The following is a 17,185-nucleotide window of genomic DNA, read 5'->3' as shown; positions in this document are numbered from 1 at the left end:
CTGACCTCGCTCCAGCAGTTGCAGGTCAGAGGGGAAGGCTGTGTCGGCGTCCGTCAGTGCCGTGAAACGCAGGTCTCCAACGTGGAGCACGGTGGCCAGCAACGTAAACACGGACTCCACCTCCTGGTCGAGAGAGTGGAGAGAGAGAGAGAGAGAGAGAGAGAGAGAGAGAGAGAGAGAGAGAGAGAGAGAGAGAGAGAGAGAGAGAGAGAGAGAGATAGAGAGATGTTTACTGTAATACAATCAGTTTAACCCTGAAGGTCACATTTAGCCATTTTGGTGTCTTTTATGCTAGTGCTAGGCTAGCTGGCACTATGATACAATAATATAATATGATAGTATAGAATAATCAACCTTAAATCAAGATAGATCATGCATTACCAAACACAATTACAAGAAAATGTATCTGTGTTATGAAGAAAATTTGAAGCCCCCCGCACATTCAAATGATTTCCTTTTGGCGAAAGGTCTTGTTTTGATATAAAATTATATGATGTAAAAATGGTTTAGGGGTACAACACGAAGTAATCAATTTATAATTATTTATAATTCAAATAGAAAAATAATCAATTTTGGGGGAAGTTTTGAAATGTAGCTTTTTTCTCTTTCAACATAAACAAATAGTGAAAAAAATCACTGATACATAAAAAGTATTAAAAAAAATAAGAATTATTCGATTAATCGAAAAAGTTATAGGATAATCACTAAGAAGATAATCGACAGCTGCCTGCAGCCCTAAAATGATTCATGCTCTCTTCCTTCATCTCCCCCCTTCCACTCAACCCTTGTTTACCACACGTCTTCCCTTTCTCCCTCTTTCCTCCCTTCCTCCTCCTCTCCTCTCTCTCCCTGTCCTTGAGTAGAGGACGCTTAATGGAATCCCCCATTACCCATTACACAGACCCGCTGACTCTCTCTACGAGGGGGATGTTTGAGTTTGTGTGCAACGTGTGGAGATTTCACGCCCATGTGTGTGTTTGCGTGCATGTGTATGTGCATGTGAGTGTGTGTGTGTGTGTGTGTGTGTGTGTGTGTGTGTGTGTGTGTGTGTGTGTGTGTGTGTGTGTGTGTGTGTGTGTGTGTGTGTGTGTGTGTGAATTACCATACTTGTGAGGGCCAAATGTCCCCACAAGTATAGTAGAATTTGAGAAACAGACATTGTGAGAACAATTTCACTGGTCTTCTTCACAAGAGAAATGGTTGTTGGCTTAGGGTTATAAAATGCAATACATTTCTAAAAATGGTATTAATAAAATCATCAATCTAAAATGTTAATGTCCTCTCAAGTATAGTAATACACACGTGTGTGTGTGTGTGTGTGTGTGTGTGTGTGTGTGTGTGTGTGTGTGTGTGTGTGTGTGTGTGTATGCGCGTGTGCTAGTGCGTGTGCACGCTCTGAGGGCAGGATATTGGAGCTGATATCTGGGAGATAAACACATGCATTAGTCTCTGTCTGACACTCTATACATAGAGAGAGAGAGAGAGAGAGAGCAACCCCTCCCTCCTCCCGGGCCTGAAGAGGAGGAGGAGGAGGAGAAGAGAGGGAGTGAGGGGAGAGAGAAAAGGGAGCGATAGGGAGCGTTAATGACAATTGACCTTTGGGTCTGGGCTGAGACTCTTTCCCCCGATGAGAGCTTAGACAGAGATCAATGGGTGGTCTATGACTCCCACCTTCCTTCAGCCTCCTCCTCCACCTCCTCCTCCTCCACGTCTCTCCTTCTGTCCGGTAAAGACACTGGTTGCCCTCTCGTAATGTGTGCTCTATCTCTAAATCAGTGTTTCCAAGCCATATGGATCCATGACCCATTGTGGGTTGCAGACCCACTTTAACCACTTAAACTCCATATGGGTAACCGTAGTCCCTCAGGGCTCAATACTAGTGTATTTTCTGTTTTCTGTTATTGTGGAGAAAGCTTTCGCTGAAAATAGCCGTGCTATTTTCAGCAAAAGCTTTCCCCACAATACCGAAGCTGGGTTTTAAGTGGTTAATGGGTGGCAAAATAAAAATCCATTTTTTTTAACCTTTCCTACAAACAAAAAATAACATGTATATTTCTTTATTAAAAAATCTGAAACCTTTCAAAACATGGGAAACCTTGTAGATGGGCTATTTTCCACTTCTATTGAAATATGGCTTAAGTGGTCCGTTAATTCATTATGTTTTTTTCTTTTACTTTTGGGTCCTGAGGAGACGCCACATTTCTCTTTTGGGTCTCGAGCCAGAAACGTTTGTGAACTCCTCCTCTTAACCAGTGGTTCTCAACCTGTGGGTCGGGACACCCAGATGACAGTGAAGAGACAATTTAAGGACATAAATACCTTTTTATTACCTAAAAGAAAAGAAAAAGACCATTACTGCATCATAAGTAATCAACAAACTATACTATAAAAACTGGTCAAACATTGTCCAAATTGTCAAATAACATAAGAGAGGCAAACATTTTGAAAATAGACGATCTGCTATTTTCTCAATATTTATCTGTGGAAACGAGTCAAACTAAATGTAATGCCTATAATTCCAAGTGCTTGTCAGGGTGGGGGAGGGGGGAGGTCCCCAGTTCAAATACGATTAATTTGGGGGGTCGTGGCCTGAAAAGGTTGAGAACCAGTGCTCTAAACAGACTGTACCTGCGTCCCTATCCAATCAGGATATAGTAGTCCGTCCCACCTACCTCCACCCCCTCCCCCCTCCCCTCCTCGCGTGTATTGACTGCTGTTGGATTAAAAGGTGAGGTGGTGGTCACACTGCTTGCTGACAGATGCTGACTGGGAATCCAAGAATAGAAACGCGATAACGCGCTGGGAACACACTCTTCTCTTTCTCTCTCTCTCTCTCTTGCACATGCGAGGCAGAAGTGCGCAGGACAGGCTGTTCTGTACCGTAAACACACTACGGCGTGCATGCTTCATGCACATGACACCGCGGTGCACTCGGTCACCCCCACCCCCCACCCCCCACCCCCCTAGTCTCCTCTCACCATCAGGTGCAAACGGGCCTGCCATCCCACAGCTCTAATATTTTCACATGCTGTTCACGCATGGCTCAGTGTCACTTAAACATTCAGAATAAACAATTGAAAGGAGCTGTAAGTGATATTGTTTTTGACTGTAAAATAAAATGAAAGCTATATTCCAATAGCAATCATTAGAGTTTGTCTCTCCACATGTATGTAGAATCTCTCCAGTTCTACATACATGTTCAAGTGGGTTAGACATTTCAGCCAGTCAGGAGAGAGAACCCCACAAAGATCATTTATCAGCTTGTGTTCCAGTTCAACATTTTGTTTTCCCATCCCTTCCCATTTCACTTGTTTATCCGTTATGGGTTTTCTCTCCTGATTGGATTAAATTGGTATCCCGACCTTAAAATGTATTTTCAGTTTACTAAAGAGCTGGAGAGATAGGGAGACCCTGATTATTGAATAAACACTCTATAGAAATGATTGCTATGGGAATATAGAGCTATTTAACACTTATTTTAACTAAACACTATCACTTACAGCACCTTTAACATTCATAAATGCGTAAATAGAGGCATACAGTCTAGACTTGGGTGGGTGTCACATTTACACCCTGTCGCTCACAATGTGTCACAACAGCTTGTGGGCTTGTAAACATGCTATTTTCAAACCAAAATGATAAAGTAATAAAATAGGGCTTTAACTGTATATGTATGTCATGTTATTTCAGTACCAGTTTGTTGAAGCCCAGGGCTCTCAGGGCTTGTTTGAGGGCAGTGAGACGCTCCCTGCTCTGGGTGGAGGCTGAGGCCACTGGAGTGCTCTCTCCGGGATGAGCCCCACTCAGATACCTGGGAGAGACACACGGAGGAGGAATCATCAGAAGGACACTCCAAATACCTCCATATCGATATTGTGACAATGTATTTTTTTATTACAAAAAATCGAAACTTTGCAAAAATAGCAGATCTACAAACTCATCACAATGCGACGTGTTGTGAGCTTGTAGATGAGCTATTTCTTCTATTTAAAAAGAAGGTATTACCATTTTTAGGGCTTAAGCGATTAGAACCAGGAAAAGACAACACTTATGCCATATCACAATATTACAATATCCAAAATCCCAGACGATATCTAGTCTCATACCACGACATCGGTATAATATCGACATATTGTCCAGCCCTAGCCTAGGTCTACCGCACAGCAGAGACAGAACACGGGCGATGAGACGCGTTGTGAGCTTGTAGATCGGCTATTTTCACATTTTGTATTGTTTTTATATAATAATACAAAAAAAAAGGAACTGTTTTGGACATACAAGGTTTCCACCCGTCACCGATAATATGTATCAGGGAAAAACGAGGACAGGCGCACCTGTCAAAAAGCATCTCACCATGTGCCCAGTGGAGAATTTACGGGCATTGCCTTGGAACGAGAGACAAAGCCAACGGGTTTTATGACATACTGTACATGTGTCACATTCATCCACTTGCATGAAAAGGGAACTGTGATGGTGTGAGTGGCGAGGGTTGGGAGAGAGAGAGGGTCAGGGTAAAGAGAGGACAGGGTTTAAATCAGGGGAGTCGTATCACACAACACCCCATGGTGACTAGACATGGTGGGGAGGTCGTGGATGGGTTAGTGTCATGCCAGTGGGCCTGTCCAATGTGCTTGTCGAGCTAAAAAAAATAACACTTTTTTGTCCCACTGCGACAGGGGCTGTCGATGCAACCGACTAGGACAGGCGGTCACACCTCACGAGCAGTGGTGGAAAAAGTACTCACATTTTGTACTTGCGTAAAAGTAGCAATACGGCAATGTAGAAATACTCTGTTACAAGTAAAAGTACCAGTATTCAAAATTTACTTGAGTCAAAGTACAAAAGTATTGGCATAAAAATATAAATACTAAAGGTAAAAGTACTCATTATGCACAATGTCCCATTTCACAAGTTTCCAAACGTATAAAATCCTTTGAAAATAGCCAAAGTATATGTAGGTCTAAAGTGGTTAGTATGTTTTACAAAGTAACTAACTAAAGTTTTGAAATAATTGCAGTGGAGTAAAAAGTATATATAATATTTGCCTCTGAGATGTAATGGAGTAGAAGTAAAAGTATTGAAAACTGGAAATACTCCAGTAAAATAAAAATACCTCAAAATTGTACTCAAGTACAGTACTTGAGTACATGTACCTACTTTCCACCACTGCCCGCGAGCATGGAGCACGCACAAGCAGAAGTGCACTGACAGACATGCACAGACAAGACAGGCGGACGCAACAAATAAATACACAGCTGTGTGTGCACTGCACACATACAGACTAGCATCCGTGCATAATGTAAAAGCATGCACATACGCACACATGCACAGCCAAATCTGACCTGGTTAATGTTTTTCTAATCTTCAGTCCCATGCTGAGTGTGTAAAAATCTACACGGTAAAATCCTCAGCGTTAATGTAACTGTGAGTGTAAAAATTGACCCATTTTTACACTGGGGGTTAGGAGGGTGCAATACAATACGAGAGGATGTGAAAACGCAGGCTATATTTGGGTTGATAAAGGGGTCGCGTTGGGTGAGGGACTTAAATAATCATAGTTATTCTGCATCAGCAGTCTGCTTAACACCCTTGTTATATCATTAGCCAGACAAACACCCACACACACCCACACCCACACACACACACACACACACACACACACACACACACACACAAACTTAAGGTCAGCACCAGTGTCCTTATTAGTGGACAATGACAGATTGAAATGCATGAGAAAAAATGCATGTATGTCCTCCTGTGCACGTGCGTGCGTGCGTGCGTGCGTGCAGGGAGGGGTCAAGTGGCATTCAATGGCATTAGATTTGTGCATAGGAGCATAAACTATGCATGTTCTGAAAGTAAACCAGTGTTCCTTATAGAGTGCAATCCACTTGAGTGGACTTGAATACACTTGAACATTTTTTTAAAACAATATATTCATAGTTATACTCATCATGCTTAATGTGGACGGCCCTTTATGATGTGAGAACAAACTGGCCATCATGTCATGTGAATCTGGTTACAGTACCTGTGAGCGAGGACATTGTTGAGGTACAGTGCACTCTTCTCCTCTGGCGACATACCCTCAGCCATCAGATAGAAGATGTTGAAGCTCTGCTGGTGAGGGGGCAGGTGAATCAGACGCGACTTCTCCAGCATGTAGGTGTAGATACGTGCTAAAAATACAGAGTATAGGTCACATATATATTAGAGAGGCAGGTCAAACAGCAATATCAGCTGTCATGATCTACCACTATCCGGTAAATATTTCAATTCACCGAGGTCATCTGAGGTGAGCACCATGGGTACTGTTAAATAGAGCAAAAAAGGACACGTGCTCAAAGACGAGAGATGGAGCTCTACTGCCCCCTCTTGGTAATGTTGTATAAGTGCGTATAAATACCAAACTGTTATTCTATTACTATTTATGATTCTTGATTTGATTGTATCCTATTATTATTTGTTTTTGTTAAGTAAGCCGGGAGTTCGATGTAATACTGGAGTCAATGAGGGCCAGGTGGATCAGCTCATAAATATTAAATCACTATTTCTGAATGACTGAGACCTTTGTGAAATACTCGTTCAGGAAAATAAAAGAAGACATACCACATATTGTTTTCTTCTGTGTTGCTTTTTGATGTGTACGCTGTATGATTTTATAGAGGTATTTAAGAGCGCAAAGTAAGTTTATGAACGTGCCAAAGTATCGCGAGACTGTCCGTCATTGCCAGTCTGACACACAAATCTCACGATACTACCGAGCCTGAAACGATACCTGCCCCTACCCTTTAGATGCCTCAATAAAACTACCTATTGTGCACATTGAAAAACCAGTGGTCACAAAACAACCTGTGATATGTCTTCTTTTATATTCCTGAACCGATTATATGACAACGGTCACAATCGTTCACAAGCTGTCAAGCCTGCTCTCATTCACTGCAATGTACAGTATTTCATCGAACTTCCGGTGCGAGTTTGCCACCCATGAGTGTCATGGCGCATGCCCGGCGTCCAGCGCGTCTCTTACTTAATCTACCTTCCTTGACGTAAACAGGGAAATCATGAGTGTGTTGACCACTTCATCCCTAGCGTCCCTATTCTAATTCGCTGATCAACAAGCTCACAACATGTTGCGTTTCAACGCATTGTGAGCTTGTAGATCGGCAATCTTCCTCAAAGAGATGGTGTACCAGGTGTAGAGGCAAAATGGCCAGTCCTTGTACAGACCCCTGGGGGACTCCGGTAAACAAAGTATATACAGTAAGGTTTAAGTGACTAAGATGAATACAAACAACATGTTCCACATGTGTTGAGATATTAGGTTAGTTCCAAAAGAAAATCTAAAGTGAGTAGATTACAAGTCAAATGCTACAGACACACATCTATCTAATAACGTTGAAGTTGTCTGTACGTCCGTCTGTGTGTCCATGTATCTTTTATGCACGCCCAAACCACAGGCCGGATTGGCCTGAAACTTTCCATCGCTGTGTTTTTTAATTATTATTTATACTATAAATAATTATACCCTGCTAGTAGGAGATACATGCTTACTTTGAACTTTACATTTGTGAAAATCTCAAAGTGCATTATAAATAAAATCCATTATTGTTATTATTATTACCTCTGAGCAGTGTCCGTCTCTTTTCACAGTACTGCATGGTAAGAAGTTTGATGAAGCGACTAGAGTTGTTATTCCTCTGGGTCTTGGCATGTCCAAAAGCCTCTAGAATACAGTTCACCTATAGAGGGAAAGACAACAGCAATCATACCTAAGTGCCATTGATATCTTTCAGTGTCTTTTACATCAGGTCGCGGTGTGTGCTGTAATTTTCACAATGGGCGGATCATAAGGCTAATAGTCCTTCCCACAGCTGGCCTGCCTTTGAATTCGACACAAGGCCATTCACTGTATGTCATCCCTTCGCTCTCCCGCCTGTCTCATTATCACTATCAACAATACAGCAGAAATGAAAAAGATATAATAATAATAATATACAGGTAATGACCCATACGTTTTACAGACATGAGATATGAACCACAGACTTTCTCATAACCTCGCCGCTATCCTGGAACATAGGAATTTCTTTGCATTTTGTTTCATTTACAGTGAAATTTGTGACAAGAGCAAGAGTTAGTTAATTTACACATTAGATAAGACACATGAAGTGAAGTGTCCCTGAGTAAGACACTTAACCCCAAACTGCTCCCCCCGAGTGCTCAACATAACCCATCAGTAGTAGCCATCAGCTGAAAAAGAATGTTCCCTGCGGGATTAACGACGGATTAAAAAAAAAAGAAAAAACTAAACAGAAACCGTATAACTGGAGTACTGCAGCAATTCAACATTTCACCACTAGATGCTGATATGACTCTATTTGTGGATAACTTGCATGTTCTTGTCCCTGTGTGCTCTGTGAGTGAGGTGACCCAGATATTGACTGCATAAGGATTACTTCATAAAATCAAGGCGCTTGCACACCCAAGCTACACACTGTTACCCAGCAAGAAGACTAGAGAGCCAGTGAATCGTTTGTCAAGCTATGTTAGCTAAGACATTATTCCAATCTGCTTTAAACACATTAACCCTGGCATCCCTTATTTTGGGCATGTCATAAGCTCAGATAGAATCGCAATTTCCGAACAGCCCAAGTATAAAATAGAGCTTTAAGTGGTTAACAAGATCGGGATCAATGATTTGAGTGCTAGCTTAAATGATTTTTGTTTTCAAGGGAGTGCAAGGGAGGAATCATAATTCCCATGACCCTACTAAAGTCAGATTTTTCCCCCTTTCATAACGAGCAAGTAATTATATGGCCATTTAAATTGCTGGCAGATCATTACCTGCCATCCTCACAGCATGTGTCACGTCGTAGCTCCTCATTCACTGGTAGATGAATGGGATAGGGAACATTCTAGCTCTAGTTCTATTCTTGTGTTCCGTCATCAAACTGCACAGCACAGGAGAGAGAATGCGCTCTCTCCTATTAAACACAGTTTCTGTGCAAATGGCTCCATCCAAAGGAATCACCATCACAGAGACGGGGAGGTCACCTACTACTACTGTATCTCGAGCACATAATGGTGCAATCACACACACCATCCAAGGGTGCAAAAGTGATGTCTGAGACAAAGGGACAGCCATCAGGCCCAAACAAAAAGACCGCTAGTCTGTACCCATCCTGGGCCCCATATTGCGGCCCGCTAATCCATATATCTATTCACACCCGACGTCTGACTGCTGTAGAAGAACAGTAGGCGACATTCATCGAGACGCTCGTCTCTGCTTGTCTACACTGACTGCTATTGGATTTATTTGATCACAGAGAAAACAGGGGGAAAGAAGGGTGGTGACTTGCACTGAAGAACAATCAGAACATTCACTTGTTCAGAGATTTAGAGGTTGATGGTGGTGGGTGTGGCGTTTATAATAAAATCACAGGGTAGACGGTGTATTAATTATTCTTCAGTCTTTCACATTCAGGCTTAGCTAGGGAGAGGAGAGGAGAGGAGAGGAGAGCTCACATGTTTCATCCTGGGTCCTAGAGCAAAGCCTTTTGGGCTGGAGCGTGCTGCTAGGTGTCTCACGATGTGCTTACAGGCCTCTGTCTTCCCAGAACCACTCTCACCACTGGAGGGAGAGACAGAGACAAAGACAAGAACAGTCAGGTGATAAAACTGAAACTCATGAGCATAAAGGTTGTTGATTTTTTGTTAGATGCCACTGACACAAAGTGCACGGAATGCTGCAAAACGAAATGTTTGTGTGCGTATGTGTGCAGACATTCCCCTCCTATACACAGTAAAATCCTGAGTGTTAATTTAACTCTGCAAGTGTAGAAATGGATAAATGAACACTGAGGATTTTGCTGTGTACAGTATGTATGTGTCTCAGATGCATGGGTGTGACGTGTGAAGTCACTGGGGTGCTCTCTGCGTCTTTCACCTTTGTCACACTTCTCCACCCACCTGACATCATCCCTTCTCTCTAAAATGCTAATGTCTCACATGCATACACGCACATGCACACACACACACACAGCTATTGAGTCAACTTATCTGGCAATGGAAGGCCTGTTAGTTACTTGCCGTAGGGTGAATATGGGACATGACATACGGCACCTCTACAGTACACGCTCTGACACACAGTGACATGCAGAGAGTCGAGACCAGCACGGTAACACCAAGCAGATGGCTTTGGTAGGTCATGAGCCCTTACTAATGACTGCAATGATACCCTGGTGCTCTGCAGCATTTATGGCTGTAGTGCTGAACAGTGTGAAGTCCTAAGAACCTGTACCCCCCCCCCCCAACTCTTTTCATTTACCACTTTTTATTCGATTTCAAGGGCGTTTCGCACCGGCCTCCAGGGGGATCATGGCCGCTGATTGTAAAGTCGTGGGAGTAATAGGTGCACATGCATGTGTTGTGTGTGATGCATGTGTCAGCAAGAGAGAGGGATAGGGAGAGGTTGAGAGAGAGAGACAGACAAAGAAAGAGAGAAGTAGAGCAGGAAAGCGAGGGTAGGAAGGAGAGTGGGAGAGAGATTATGTACCTTGTCCTTGAGGGCCTTAACATTTTGACTGCATTCAGCTCGCTGGAGCACAGAGGTGTGGTATATAATGCTGAAGCTGTGTACATGCGTGCGTGCGTGTACAGTACAGTACAGTATGTGTGTGTGTGTGTGATGGATAGCCTGTGGCCAGGCTGCATTAACTCTCCACCAGATTGGTCGCGACTCAGCGGGAATGTGGCTGGAAAAGTCGGAACCGGATTTAATTGCAATCAGGGACCTGCCTCCGCCCGGCCGAGGACAAAGAGCGGGACGCCAGCATGCTCCCAGAGCACATCCATCTCTCTGTGAACACAGTGAATGGAGCTAGCGTCCAGGCACAGGCAGGGACCTATTAATCTCACCAGGAGTAACAGGCCTCGGAGCGTTTATAACAGGCCTGTGGGAGGAGGGGCATGCGCAAACCACCTGGCTCAGCTAACCTCACCGCTCACACGTGTACTGCATTCCTACACTGTTGGGCGTGCCTTTGTGCTTGTGTGGCTCAGCTAGCTTATCAATACTGTGATGTGAGATGATGGCACAGAGCTCTCATACTGACGGAAATGTAACAAAACAGATGGCTGAGGCCATGAACCACTGTGTGTGTGTGTGTGTGTGTGTGTGTGTGTGTGTGTGTGTGTGTGTGTGTGTGTGTGTGTGTGTGTGTGTGTGTGTGTGTGTGTGTGTGTGTACCTGAGCATAAAGCACTGTGGTCGTCTCTCCTGCAGCATCATGTGATAGGCTCTCTCTGTTGAGGAGAAAATATGAGGAGGCAGAGAGGAGCACAGGCGACCCGTGGAGCTCAGATACAGCTGACTCACCTGAGACAAGCAAAGAGAGTGAGAGAGAGAGAGTTCAAAAACATTGCATTACAACCTTGCGTAACATGAAGACCCTCCCTGAGTCATGCAGTGCAAAGGCTATAGTGTCAATTTACTGTGGGTACACATTTACACAGCCGCGTGACTGAGTGCGTGGATCCAATTCATTAACAAGGTGTGGTTTTACATTCAGTACAGCCAATACCAGTGGTTCTCAATGTGGGATCCAGGGACTTGCAGGGGGTCATTGAGGGGGTTCCAGGGGGTCCCCAGCAAAAGGAGAAACAGTTTAATGTCACTATTATTACACTGGCTTAGAAGTTAGTCCAATGAGACAATGTATAGACTACACTCTCTCCATTGTTCTCCCCACACAGTAGCTTATATAGTTGTAGAATTCTGTACTGAATCTTCTCTTATGGGAATCTCTAACACAAAATCTTTTCAAATTGGGGTCTGTGGCCTATATCAATTTGAGTGTCCTTGACAACATCAGTCCAATCCAGAATTACTTAAAGCATCGATAGTCGAGCGCATTGTTAGTTCAGGTAGGCACGGCAGGCAGGAGGTTTACACACTCAGCCTCACACTTCTCCCCCCCCATTCTCATTCGCTAATAGTTAATATATAATACACCCACTACAATCAGATGTCTTTCCACGTTCAACCTCATTCAGCACCCTTCATTCCCATTTGCTAACAAGCTTACACATACGCCCTCAATCTAATGGTTCACTTAGGTCTTTTTAAGCAGACCACTGTTCACACTTCATGTTCAGAATTGGTCACAGCTCTGTTCCTGCTGCTGTCTGTTTTCAAACTCCCTCCACCTCCCCAGCCTCCTCCTCTGCCATTTAAGTAAATGTATGATTCTGTGGTATGGTATGTATGGTATGATGTTATATCTGTGTAATGTAACTTAAAGGGCTTTAAGATAAATGTGTCTTTAAAGGGCTCAATATTTAAATGTTTGTTTCTGTGGATTGCACAGTACATGTTCTGTGGATTGTGGATGTTAAGCTCTGTATCTTATTCTCTGCTTCTGGGGGGTTTGTGATCTCAGATTCTGTGTCATGCTTGCACAGATAATCTGTAGTATCACAGAAGCAGAGTCACACCTCCAAACTGAATGCAATAGCATTGCAATAAATGTTGAGTGTCTAACTGAAATGTGTTAAGTGGAACCTGTCCGGCTTTGTGTACATCCTATTAAATCATCACACATACTCGCAAACGTGTCTGCAGCAGCTGTGCCTGCCCTATACACACTAACCTGTCATTCATGCCCAGCGTAAACAGTAGCTCTGCTGAATTTCATTGCCAACACTCCGTTGCTGACTCTGCCTGTTAGTTCCACTGACTTTACTCTGGCCTCTTTTGCAAGAGAGCTGTCTCTGGATCCCAGGTCTCTTGCCTGACATTTCCTCACTCCTCTACCCTCATTTGAACTGGGAGTTCAAGTCGGTCCGCCACTGTAGTTTTTCATTAGAAGAAGATCGCTAATAAAAATGTGTTGTGAATAATAATAATATCTGTGGAAAGAGACAGAGGGGGGAGAGCGAATGCTTCATGCAGCTTATTTCAATAGGCAGTTTATTTCAGCTGATAAATATTTTCAAATACCTCTCGTCATCACGTAAGAATGTCATGAATCCTATAGCTTCCTGACATTCTTTTTCTGACTGTCTCTAGGCAATGGACAGCAGTGACAGTCCTCAATATCCATTCGAGAGCTCTGACGCAAGATGCACAGGATGGGGTGTCAAGCCTTAATAGGTGGTTTAAGTAAAGAAAATAACTGAGAACGAGCTGGTGATTATTAAGTTGATACGTCGAGATATCACGTATGTGTCTTGGACATAAATTAGGAGAAATGTGGAGGAAGAATGCCAGTCCCCCGTGGCCATATCACATTATTAGTGCTACTTGATGGTCGCCCAAATTTCCCTTTTCCTCAGCAGAAAATTGTTTGTCTCCAATCCGTCATTTAAATAATGCCCCAATGTTCAAGTGCACCTAGCTCTTAAAGGGAATGGGATAAGACACTCGATTTAAATCTAACTTATGTTATGCCCAAAACACACCCATGTCTTATTCAGAGGCTGTTCCGCAGCCTGTGAATCATGATGATGATGATGACGAAGATGAAGACCAAAGCCAAAGATCACGTGGTCACAACAAAATGGAGCTGGTTTGGTTTAGTATTATAGGATTTTTAAAAAATGTCTCTGTTTTCTGTTGCTTTTTGGCAAAAACAAGCCACATTCAACTGCCCACAACTATGGAATGGATTATCGCGGTGGCACAATTTTTTTTCTCCGATTCTACAAGACCCCCCTAGGTCCTTTAAAGCGGCTGGATCGCTGGGACGGTTAGTGAAAACGCTCAGAATCGCTGGCAAGGACAGCCATAGATGATGTTTAACTCTCTGGCAGTCAATAAAACCCCTTTGCTCCTAGTGCCGTCTAACTAGCAAAATCGGAGGGGAAACGTTGGTGGTGTTTCAGCAGCCTTTGTTGCCATTTTGGTTCAATTTTTGCAAAGGCTTTGGATATTTTACTCCCTGTGTTCCCCTAGATGTTAAATATAGGTTGCAACAGTGGCCTAATCGCCCAGCTCTTCAAAACACAACTCTAAGAAATATTACTCCATGTTCGGACCCTCAGTCAAGCTGGGTTTTGATGGATACCATCCCAGAAGCCACATCTTTCACTGCAGTTTAATTTCACGTCTTTGCTGGAGTTCTACCAGGGAAAGTATGCTTTGCGTAGCCCCAAACCCTTCCAACCAATCCAGCAGCTGTGGGCCAAAGGGTGTGGTTGAAGGGGGTTAAGGGGGTAGCAGGGTGGTATTAGACCCCGACCACAGAAAATGACAGACGGCTAGAAGATCACACATGTTGTTGTGACATATGTCCTTCTCCCTCCACCTCCACCTCCACACCCACAGATGGGGAATTGATGTCTGGAGCGAGGCCAGCTGTGGGCTGGAAGAGGACAGCCATATAGGGCACTGGGCCTGTCTCCTCCACAGCAGCAGGAGGTGTCTCCTCCTAGCCAATCCAACTAGTCCTGTCTCATATGGGCAAACCATCAGCTGGCATCAAGACAATGGGCTGTGTGAAGGGCGCATTGTCATCTTCTATTTATTCTCTCAGTGAACACAGCGTGATTGAGCTTCAACTGAACCGAGCTATAAAAAGGGAGGGGACTGCGGACACACAGAATGCCACAGAAAAAGCGGATATCTTTTTACTTGTACAAATCTGTATGTGTGTACTGTATGTAACAAAGAGAGAGACAAAGAGTGAGTGCTTTAATGTGCATGTGTGATCCTGGATAGAAAAACTGGATCCCTGGCCGTCTTCCCTAATGCGCTGTATCACTGACAGGAAGATTCTGCATTATTTATCAGCCACATAAAGGTCCATTTCATCCATTCATACTCTGCTAATTATACACACAATGCACTTACAGTAGAATGTGGTATAGTCTAACATGCACAGCACATGGTCTATCAATGCACGTGACATGTTATAAAGATCTACTATGTTAGACTAGGACAGGTACCACTTTAGAAAAAGTTAATTGGTGTCCAGAAGAAACATACTGTAAGATTGGGTAAAATGTAGAGCAAACTTACCAGAGTTGAGTAGATAGGCAGCTCTTTATTTGGATTGACAAGCAGGAGGATGTGTCCAATATAGGTCTACAGAAGAGAGGAAACGCTAGAATTAGTTCACTTTGACACTTTGAAATTCCTTTAGCCATGAGGCCAAAGAGGTGATTTAGATACTGTTAAATGTTTGACTTTGAGTCAAACATTTAACTCTGAGTTTTAACCTTTCATAGAAACATTGGGGCCACACAGCAGGGAGAAGGAAGAGGGCTGGGCCATAATTAGCCGCTGATTGCCTTGAGCGAACACTTGGGCCAGCATCTCAGGAGAGGCAGACCAAGGACAAATGTTGACCTGAAAACACAATGCTGTCCCCGTTCTTCCCTCAACATCAATATTAATACTACAATGATATTGTCATTATCATAATGTTATGCTGATCTCTTGACATTATTTTGAAGAGTCAGCACAGATAAACTGACTGTTCACATTTTTCTCCCAATAAAAACAAAAAACAAATGTGCCCTCCATGTAGAGTACACATAGACCCTGAGGTCCTTCAGATAATATGCACCGATCCCCCACTCCTGACCCTTTGAAAGAAACCGCTAACCTTTTCTTTCTCACACCGAGCCCCCAAGGCTGTTTGGAGGCTAACAGCTAACACTGTCCCCTGAGAGAGTACTGGCAGCGCTAACATTTCGCCAGCATGCTGCTCTGTCCTCAGGCCTAGGCTCAAGGTTAATTTGTGCAACTTTCCACTGCTCGTATAAGCTGATCAACCCTCAGTTTAATGTTTTATCTTTGATGCTTTGAGGGATCCGGTTTTTGAGAGAGTCCAATTGATTTTGGGGAAGAGTTTATTATAATTAATCCACTTCAGCACACTGTAGTTCAATCATGTGATGTGATTGGCTGATCGCCCCAAATCCCATCCCTTCACAATAACCATTATTAATTAATCCCTCCTAACTCTCACATCCTTCCCCAACAGCCCCTTTCCCTCCCATCAAGGGTTTGGCTGTCCCGTCCCTCCTCTCTCCTGGCAGAAGGATGAGGCCCACTCATCAAAGCTTCATCGCTGTCCACCCTGCTGGGGCGCATATGGACCATTCACTGCTTTTGTCGTCCCTCTGCTGTGATCCCCTCTCTGTCTCCACATGTCTCCGCTCTCCTCGCCGCTTCCGAAAACTGACCTGCATTACCTCCATCTTGACAGACACCATCAGTGTCCTGACTGTCATCTACCTCTTCCACTTCCTGCTTAGTATTCCGTCTCTCTCAATCTCGCGTACCCAGCGTCCAGACCATATGCCTCTCCTTTTAGAATGCAGTACCTTTCTTTGATTTCCCTTCATCCCCTCGTTTCTCATTTCTATCTCCTGCTGCGGCTAACCTGTGCTGCCTGTTGTCCATCTGCTTTTCCATAACAATAGACCATTAGAGCCTCTCCGCTATGAGAATTCTCTAGGCACTAGTTCAACATTGATCCGGCTCTAGTCTTTATAGAGAGCCCAGTCCCCCATGGAGACCTATACACCGTGCAACACATTTAGAGGAAAAGAGAAATGGAAGGGGTTTAAAACATACAAAAAAACTAACGATCGGATCGGAACACGATTCTACCCCTGAATATAGTTATGGATTTTCCTTCCTCCATTGATCAAATTTGCATTGATTTGGCAAGCTACAGACAAATGGTCACCAATGTTTGCTTGCTTGTGTCTGTGATAATGCATGTGTGCACGTATGTGTCTGTCTGTCTGTCTGTCTGTCTGTCTGTCTGTCTGTCTGTCTGTCTGTCTGTCTGTCTGTCTGTCTGTCTGTCTGTCTGTCTGTCTGTCTGTCTGTCTGTGTGTGTGTGTGTGTGTGTGTGTGTGTGTGTGTGTGTGTGTGTGTGTGTGTGTGTGTCACTGTGTATGGGTCCAGGCTTCACTACAGCCAACAAAATAGAGAAGAGTCACAGAATATACTGCACATTAACATTAACTCTAGTCTAAGAGCACTATGCCTGGTCGAGTCTCGTGGGTGTACTGTATGTGGGATGTGATTGCAACATTGCACCCCAATTCCCAATCTACATGTGTCACTCCATTCCAAGTAAACACGCACAGCGGAAGACATAATACCCAAGAGTATGAATGTGTGTCTGTGTTTGCACTTCTGTGTGTGTTATTATTGCATGCTTAACATG

General features: G+C 43.7%; 1 protein-coding gene across 1 annotated transcript in view; it reads right to left on the bottom strand.

Annotated features, from left to right (window-relative positions):
• Positions 1-17,185, bottom strand: part of myo16 (myosin XVI) — a 137,639-nt gene that overhangs the window by 50,672 nt on the left and 69,782 nt on the right. The window contains exons 12-18 of the mRNA XM_084085281.1: positions 15,016-15,081; positions 11,246-11,373; positions 9,523-9,628; positions 7,622-7,739; positions 6,029-6,176; positions 3,694-3,811; positions 6-123 (exon numbers count right to left, since the gene is read on the bottom strand). Of these exons, the coding sequence (XP_083941407.1) occupies positions 6-123; positions 3,694-3,811; positions 6,029-6,176; positions 7,622-7,739; positions 9,523-9,628; positions 11,246-11,373; positions 15,016-15,081 (802 nt within the window). The remainder of the gene's footprint in view (positions 1-5; positions 124-3,693; positions 3,812-6,028; positions 6,177-7,621; positions 7,740-9,522; positions 9,629-11,245; positions 11,374-15,015; positions 15,082-17,185) is intronic.

This window comes from Gymnoscopelus microlampas (genome assembly GCF_963454915.1).
Source record: "Gymnoscopelus microlampas genome assembly, chromosome: 17".
NCBI classification, from domain to species: Eukaryota; Metazoa; Chordata; class Actinopteri; order Myctophiformes; family Myctophidae; genus Gymnoscopelus; species Gymnoscopelus microlampas.
Note: the sequence above shows the minus strand (reverse complement) of the source record. Positions and strands in the feature narration are given on the sequence as shown.